At 38.8% G+C, this 8,860-nt stretch overlaps 2 protein-coding genes across 2 annotated transcripts; both read left to right on the forward strand.

Annotated features, from left to right (window-relative positions):
- The first annotated feature begins 1,486 nt into the window (after positions 1-1,486).
- On the forward strand, positions 1,487-3,652 carry hemgn (hemogen). The gene is made up of 4 exons (XM_029510122.1): positions 1,487-1,635; positions 1,992-2,082; positions 2,458-3,038; positions 3,166-3,652. The coding sequence occupies exons 1-4, from the start codon at positions 1,572-1,574 to the stop codon at positions 3,276-3,278; spliced, it is 849 nt and encodes a 282-aa protein (XP_029365982.1). The 5' UTR covers positions 1,487-1,571; the 3' UTR covers positions 3,279-3,652.
- A 1,183-nt stretch (positions 3,653-4,835) lies between these two features.
- On the forward strand, positions 4,836-8,766 carry trmo (tRNA methyltransferase O). Its single transcript, XM_029503088.1, has 6 exons — positions 4,836-5,023; positions 5,154-5,299; positions 5,943-6,117; positions 6,589-6,746; positions 6,861-7,430; positions 7,590-8,766. The coding sequence occupies exons 1-6, from the start codon at positions 4,908-4,910 to the stop codon at positions 7,817-7,819; spliced, it is 1,395 nt and encodes a 464-aa protein (XP_029358948.1). The 5' UTR covers positions 4,836-4,907; the 3' UTR covers positions 7,820-8,766.
- The last annotated feature ends 94 nt before the right edge of the window (positions 8,767-8,860 follow it).

The following is an 8,860-nucleotide window of genomic DNA, read 5'->3' on the forward strand; positions in this document are numbered from 1 at the left end:
TCATTTGCACCATAAGGGTGTTGCACTGATGGGCATAAAGTTTACTTATAATACTGTACACCATATCCATTGATAAGGGCCCGCTATGCAAATGTTCTGTCTTTTCCCTGTGAATGTTACACATACTGTACACTGTATATAAACTATTTTTAAAATCAGCATCTGGTAGTTGGGAGGGCACACCAGGAGATGGCACTGTAATGTCTTTTTGACATTTCTCAAACTTCATTGTGCAGCAGCAGGGTGTACCGTTCTGTTGTTGTTGGGTTATTTTATGAATAATCTATCAAGATGCACATACTTGGGATGAGTCAATTCTTTTGTCTGTTGGATTTTATCAGCAGAAAACGTCACTCCCCTTGGAGATTTGACCAGCTGGAGGTCCACAGAGATACTGGTGTTCCTCTGAGATGTTTTTGCAGTTTTGAATTTGAGTTTGTGCAAATCAGTTTTTTTTATTCCCAGAGATGAAGATTGCAATATTGTTACACCACGAGGAGTTCGACAACATAGGTGAAGGTATATATTTTTCTCAGCACCCGATGGTTCAAGCATGAAATATATACAACACAAATCAGACAATTCCTGGGATATACTAACCTTTCTCTGACTATAATTTTAGAAAGTGTGTGTGTATGTGGATTGCTAGCAGCAACTTCAATACACAAGCAAGTGAATTTAACAGGGGGCCCTCAACATTTCCCCAACAGTGCTGGAGGCAATTGGCGGTTGGTTGTTATTTACTCTGCTGGACAACCTCTTTCACTGTGTGGCTCAAACACACACATCAGAGCTCAATGTGCTGTGAGAAGATTGAGAACACACCCTACCCTTGCAGTTCTCCATCTGTAAGATAACATGGGCATGCCTGTATTGTAGTCAGACAGGATTTCTAGCTTGGTCTCTGTCCATAATGGTAGCTTTTTAAAATAGTAGTACCCCAAGTACTATATGGCTTCAAAAAAAGCTTTAAAAAAAAAAGAAGAAATAAACAACAGCAACAAAAACCATTTGGCATTTTTATTGATTGTTATTTTATCATTATATTTCTAAGGAAACATTCCCTTTAAATCATTTTACATTTTTCCCTTGTTTTGTAAGAAATCAATATTAAGCACAGAATCCAGTCAATCTATTATTTCACATATCAAAGCATTTGACTGAAAAAATTTAGATTAGACACTAACATGCCAGCAAAAATAGAAAAGAGCAATTTTTTTAATCAGCAGTCTACTATATATATATATATAAGGCATTTCTCATCCTTTTTTTAAACCAGCATTAAGGAAAGCCTGTATTTATTTCCTCCATTGCTACATACATACAGTATTTTTGCCATGTCACGCAACTTGCTATAGTCTTTTTTCTTTTTTCTCCGTCAGTCCTGTGCCAACTTTTCCAGCTTCACAAATACGATAAGACCATAGCTGCAAGAACTCTCCCAGCACTATGGTAATGGTTAACCAGATAATTCACTTGGGGGTGGGAATAGAAAACAGCCAGAAGTTATTCTGTCTTTTCTGTGCTTGCCCGCCTTCAATTAGTTCAAATCATTCATAGTAGGACTCAGAATGGAGGAGACTGTGCCACAAGAAAATAAAAAGTCGGAATATAAAAATCCCAATGAAGACGAAGGTAACATTTAAAATGACTTTAAAATGACTCTTTTAAGTCCTTTAATATTTACACAGTTAAGAGTTTAGTGATATGGTTATTCATTTACATCTTAGGGTTAGGGTTAGGGTTGGTGCCTTTTGGTCAGCTCATACACAGAAATGTTTTTGCCAGCATCTAACTACAGACAAGAAAACATTTAGTCTGTGTAATCTGTGTACTTACGTTGTTGCTGGAAGAAAAAATGTTGATAATAAGTGTCTTTATATCACCAGTGATTTCCAGATTACTGTCATGAGTTACTGCTTTATACTGTTTTGTGTATCTGATATTTCACTGGACTTATTTTCATAGTTTCTTTGCATGTGGTTTTAAAGGTGGGATTCGTTGCAGGCTGCGAGACAGAGGTCTTCTAAGGAAGAGAAAGGCAGAAGCAGAAGAGAAGGAAACTGACCAGTGGTTTTTTGGGTAAATTTATAGAAAGGCACAGCCAATGTTATTGAAGTGATCCGCATTTATTCATATTTATGCAATGCCCATGATTAACAGTTAAGAATGATGCTTTGAATGAATGTTCTTATGGAACAGAAAACAGAAACAAATGTGTAGTAAAAGCTTTTGCACTGCAAAACACTGTAAATTATCAGCACCCTAGCTGCTTATCACTGCTTTAGTTTATATTGAATATGGAGCAAGAGGAAACCAAAGGTTGCTCTGGTATTCCTATTGACGCCTCAAAGCCAGGTCAAGGACTTTGTACTATTAGCTTTTCAAAAGTATCACAAAGAGCGGTATCTGTGACCACTGCTGGGGAGCTTCATTACAGTGGTTGTGCTTTTTTAGGGTGGAGAGCCAGAGAAAAAGATCAAGGACGGATGAGAAGGGTGGTGCAAAGAGGAGAGGGAGGCCCAGGAAGATGGATCCCATTCAGGAAGAGTCAGCAGTTGCTCAGCAAGCTCCCAGTGTAGTGGTGGTGCCTGAACCCTTTGGGATCCTCTCAGGTCAAACATCAGGCCCTCTGACCTCCTTGGTCTCTGTGGCTGATGACCCACTGGAGTCACGACCATCTTCTATCCCTGCTGCCCTTACTTCTGTGCCCATGTTTGGATCTCTCCAGAGCTCTTTCCCTGATCCTCCAGATCCAGTTAATAAGACTCCAGCTCCTGTTTTACCCCTAGTTGCTGCTCCATCTCTATCTGGTGTTATAGCTAAAGCTCCAGTCCCTGTTCGAGATTCAATTCCAGTTCCAGTCCCAGCTATATCCCAAGCTCCTGTTCCCTCTACAGCCCTTGATCCTCCCCAGGTGGGGACCCTGCACACAGAGTCAGAAGGCAAGGAGGTCCTAAACCAGGTCCTGATTGAGGATGTGGGCCCAGAGGAGGAGGAAGGCATCAAACCATCACAAGACAAAAGTGCTGATGAAGGTATAAATTAGAGGCAATCATTTGGAAAAAATGCATGCTTTAAGAGTTTCTGACAATATGGCATTTATTGAAAATTGGCTTTTTCTCATTATATTAACCACCTATTATGTCTATCTATCTTTTTTAGATTTTAGTGAGAGACCATTGGTCAACATACCTGAAGAAAACAAAATTTTCTCAATTCCAACTTTGTCCTCTTCAACCCTACCACAAGAATATCTCCCAGGAAATTCAATCTAATTTTTAAAAAATACATTTTCAGATATGGCCCCATTTCAGAACAAAAACCAGACCACGTCCTAAGCTGGGTATGCTGAACATAATTTTGGTTAGAGTGCAGACTGATGAGCGTTAAGTGTATGCATTGCTTATTTGCAAAAAAATTCTGAATTCAAACCAAACCTGTATGCTTATTTATTCTTGTTTTGTGCTTCAATGCAAAGTTCATGAATTCTTTTTTGTGCTTTGCATTTAGTCAACAGCAAATTTTGTATGTGTTTAAAAAAAAAAGTAAATGACATGAATCACTGGTAATGACATGTTCGCAACTGTGGATTTATTTGATCAAATTTTGTAAAAGTTGTTTTTCATTGAATAAAACTTTGCTTACATCACATGACTGATCAGTACAGTTTGTGTCATCCATGGTCATGCATCACATTCTTTAAACAGAAAACATGACAAATATATAATGAATTATCAGTTGATTTTAGCATTTTATTCATCACCTTAAAACACTTTTAAAGAATAGAGACTTTCCTTTTGTGACATCCAGAATATTTTTTTCTGCACACAGGGATTTAGCAGGAAATATGATGATGTACTCTCTCTGATTGATTGATTTATTAGTGACAAATTTTAATTGGTAATTCAAATAGACAAAAATAAACCTTTATGGATGCTTTAAAAGGGTTTTTTGCCTTGTTTGTGAACGCACATGGAGCCAAATGTCTGCCCTAAAACCAGACATTGCCCTAAAACCAAACTGTTACTTTGCTGGTATTATTAAAGTTTATCCTAAATAGAAGTGGAAGAATTATTCAGATCCTAAAAATAAAATGTTTCTTCAATATAAACTAAAGCAGTGCATTATTACATAAATAGAAACAGCCTTCTCAGCAAGATGCACTTAAAATTGCAGATTATACACAAGTGGCCCCTGTTAGTATAATGTTATTATATATAATCCTAAATTGTATATTTTAATAATAATCATGAATGAGCACTGAAGTAGTATTTAACGCTGTGGGTTATGTAGCACTGCATACATACATACATAAATATATGTATATATATATATATATATATATATATACGTGTGTGTGTGCGTATGCCGACCAATATTCCTCTCTAAGGTGCAGTAGAATAATACCAAAAATGCAAATACTACACAGCAGTTGACATTGAATGCACAGCGTCTCAATCCACCAGTATCTAGTTATTGTTGGACATTTCTGTCGGCTGCTGGTCAGTATTCATTAATAAAGCTTAAAAAAAAAAAAAAAAAAAAAGTAACTGAAATGACTCTTGGTCGCCCTCTACTGATATAAACACACAGCGGTCGGCGTGGTCATTTGTTAATGAATGACTTTTGCAACATGCATGCCTGATTTTTGTGGAATTGCACACTATTGTTGAAAAAACACTTAATAAATGTACGTGATGTGGAAAACGCATGTAAAAGCCGATATTTCTTACTCGTTGGCAGCCATCAGTCTGTCACAGGAAACACTCATGGTTGACCATCTATAAACAGCTTGGGCTCTTCCGCGTTGACTGACTCCCACGTGAGTCGTCGACGTGTTGTGTGATTGAGTGAATTCAGCAAATGGTTAGTTCAAAGTTGACTCCTGAAGAGTCATCGTCTGAATGTTTGGTAGCTCTTCTGACGGTAAAATGAGTCCTCTGTGCCACTGTTGCGGCGACAGCATCGAGAACCTGAAGCAACAGGTTTCTGTGATGAGGAAAGAAATCAAGAACCTGAGGTACCGATCACAACATTACTGACAGACTCGTCTCCTCGCCAAATACAGCCCCCCCTCCTCGCTCTCTGTTTTTTATACATTTATACTTGCCCTTTCCTCGAACTTTTTATTTTCTGTAATCAATCTGTAGGCAGATGTTGGACAGCGCAGGTCGAGCCCATCGAAAGCAGCTGACGTCCCTTCAGTCTGCGGTGTCCGAGGTTGGGGTCAGTGACGCTGTCAGATATCCACCTACACCACCATCATCAACATCAGCAGAGGCCACGTTAGAGAAAGGTAACCACAGCTGTGTGCCCGTGTTTAGACACATTATATGTGATTGAAAAGAATTGTGAGGATAAAATAAAACAAAAACAATGGTTATAACACGGTATATAACAGTGTTATATAAGTAAGTTTGGGCACCCTCCCACCATTTCCTACTGCTGAGTATTAGAAATATTATTCCCGTGGATTCTGTGATTTTTAGTGTCAAAGGGAGAAGGAAGAAGAGATACGCTACACGTATTCCCCACAGTCAATCATAAATGTGAAGGTGAATCAAGACACTTGCAATAGACCTGAGTCCCCCAGGAATCACTGAAACAAACTGGAGCTTTTGGATTTTCTCTCACCCGTGCAGCACCAGGTGGAGGATAAAAGTTTATTCATCCCAATTTAATGCTTGTGTCAAAGATGATCAGCATTGGTAATAGAATAAGCCAGAGCTTTAACTAATGATTATTGTAATTATATCAAAAAAAGTCAGAGCTTAAGTTGATGTCATGAGACATATCTTCCAACACAGTAGGTAACCCTACTATTACAAGAATGACAGAACCTTGTGCCATTCTTAAAAATTACATCTGGTGAAAAACACATTTTGCCTGTACAATTACCATATTGCAAATGTATCATCTTTGACTCTGTAACATTACAGGAAACATCCAGACGATCCCGATTGGTTACATTAGTTCCTGTTTCTCAGTGAAGAATGGGACACCCAGACAGCCCACCATTTGTGGCCCCTCGAGAGCCGAACTGCGCATTCAGCAGAGTGTCTTCAACAACCCGGAGCACGCTCTGGTGGGCCTGGAGCAATACTCCCACATCTGGTATTCTGTTTACAGTTGGCATGGTTTATCATCATATATTTTGCTGACCCAGCAGCGGCTCTAAAAAGTATAATATTAGGATAATCTCCATACATAGGTACTGTGGTTTCAGTAGGATTTAGATGTTTGGCCACATCCTTATTTCAGACTTGAGGAGTTATCCATGGAGTGGTTGAAAAAAAAAAACAACAAAAACACATGCAAAGCCATTTATAAATAATAGATGTCCTTGAAATGTGGCTTGAGTAAAAAGCAATTTGAGTCTCATACCTGACTTCTCTTTGAATAATGCATTCTTGTTTCCTGCCTCACATTGGATGTATGAAGTCCTTGGAAACTGTTATTGTATTAAATCCATTATAACTCATCTTGATTTGACTCAATGAAAAAAGCAATGAATATGAATGGATAAAGCTCACATTATCAATAACTTGTGGAATTTATGATGTTTTTTTTTTTTCCCCCCAACAGGATAATTTTTCTCTTTCACAAAAATGGGCATCTGAGTTACAGAGCTAAAGTGAAGCCTCCTCGACTAAATGGTCAGAGAGTTGGTGTGTACTCTACACGCAGTCCTCATCGACCAAATGCTTTGGGTCTAACTCTGGCTAAACTTGACAAAATTGTAGGTGAGTGACATCAGTAAATTGTCTCTTGTGCGCATATAAAATTGGGTTTGTAAGGATGTCTGCATAGAAACCTTGCTCGACACCAACAAATGCATTCATGTCTTTATTTTCTAGGTGACACAATACATCTTTCAGACATTGACATGATTGCAGGAACCCCAGTCCTCGATATCAAGCCCTATATCCCAGAATATGACTCCCCCCTGACCAGGATTAGCATTGAATTAGAGCCCTATGAACTAAACACAAACCAAACAAATCTTCCTGCTTTGGAGGGTATTTATGACGACTCAGAAACCGATGCTAAGCTAGGCCTAAAAGGTGAACAAACTGATGATGCAGACTTGGTGACACAACTCTCAAAAGACACATATGAAGCTGATATTACTTTAGATTCATCTAGAGTAATTCCTCAGTTTTCCCTTCCCAAAGACCTATCTGATGTGTTGGAAGGAGTCAAAATTTTTTTGGGAAAAGATGATTTTTGTCAAGTTGAAGACCAAGTTCCAGATTCCTCAATAAGCAAGCCTCCAAAGTCAACGGTGGACCGCCCCTGCTATGGAGAGGATGCTTACAGCACAATAGCTTCCTGGATCAGAGAGCCTCCTGTTGCTAATCTGGAGGTACGCTTCACTCCTCGGGCTGAGCAGGAGCTTGCAGAATTCCTCCCCTCACACCTATCAGGTGAGACAGTCTTACTGTTAGAGTGACAGATGAATGACTCTTAAGAGTTTGTATCATTTGACTTAAATAATTTAGTCCACAAGATGGTGCTATTTTGACAGTGATATATGTGAAAGCAGTCATTCACCACTAGAAAAAACAAACTTGTATTTTACACAGGAGCCACTGAACATACACGACACAAGTTCAACTTTTTGCGAAGTCCAGAGGAAGCAGCTGCTGCCATCAGAGGGGTACTGTCAGCAGACCCACGGTCAGTCTACAGGAGGACCCGCTGTAGCGACAAGCTTTTCTTCTTCACACTGGACACGGCTGACATTACCTGCTGGTTTGGACAGGGATTTGCTGAGGTGCTGCAAATCCGACCTGCTCAGACTGCTGACATCTAAGAACTCATTTGTGAAGTTGTTAGAGCTGGCTATTGTTAATTTTCATGGGCATAGAAACAAAAACAGACAGTAAAAAGTTTTTCACTTTTTCATTTCTCCCCCTCCTAATGTGTATTTATTTGAAATGTTGATTAATTAGACTTTATTAAAATCAGACAGATAAAAATTAAGGCACACATTTTGTGTAGTTGATAGTAGCACAGTATAAACCATGTTCAGCTTTGATGTCTAAATATTTTTTACCCACCATGTCCGTTTCTTTTTCTGAGGTTGGTGGAAGTAAATGGCCCTTTGTCCATAGTATAAATAAAGTGATTCTAAATTTAGTTTCTTCTCTTAATTTATTAGAAATACAATGACTCATTCCCAAACTGACAGTAAATCACTCTAAAGCTATAGCTTCATAATCATGTGTGTTTGAGTCTCAGAGGAAGATGGTGAGAGGACAAAGGACACATTTGTAATGAAGTTGTTGTGAGTTTCCAGGTTGTTCAAGTCAACTATGCAGCTAAAAACTGAGAAACTGTTGTGTGTGTGTATGTGTGTGCTTTTTTTTTTTGGTATTCTTTTTTGGGCTAACCCTAACCCTAACCTTGTTGTGACTAGTGAGTGGAGTAGCTGATGGGAGAAAGAAAAAGCATTGATTCCAGGCCGGAAAAACAAACCCAACTTCTCAAGCAGAGAGCTGCATGAGAAGCTAGTTTAGGACACTTTCTGATGTTTAAATGATGAGATATTCCTCATTAGTTGCACAATAGCATCAAGAAGGTGCCCAGGTTGACCCAGATTCATTCTGCAACTTCCAAAGACACAACTGGAGACACAAGAGAGCCACAGAGACAAGAGACAACACCTCATTATCATTGAGCCAGTCTTGGACGAAGATATTTTTCTTATTTTATAATTGCGTTTTCGTTGTACATTGTGTGTGATGACAATAAAAACATTCTAATTCTAATTGATTTCATATTTAGTTGTGACATTGACGTCCTCTCGGGGGCACCACTACGTGAATATACGTATAACGTCCACGAGTGCGTC

Source organism: Echeneis naucrates, chromosome 1 (assembly GCF_900963305.1).
Source record: "Echeneis naucrates chromosome 1, fEcheNa1.1, whole genome shotgun sequence".
Taxonomy (NCBI): Eukaryota; Metazoa; Chordata; class Actinopteri; order Carangiformes; family Echeneidae; genus Echeneis; species Echeneis naucrates.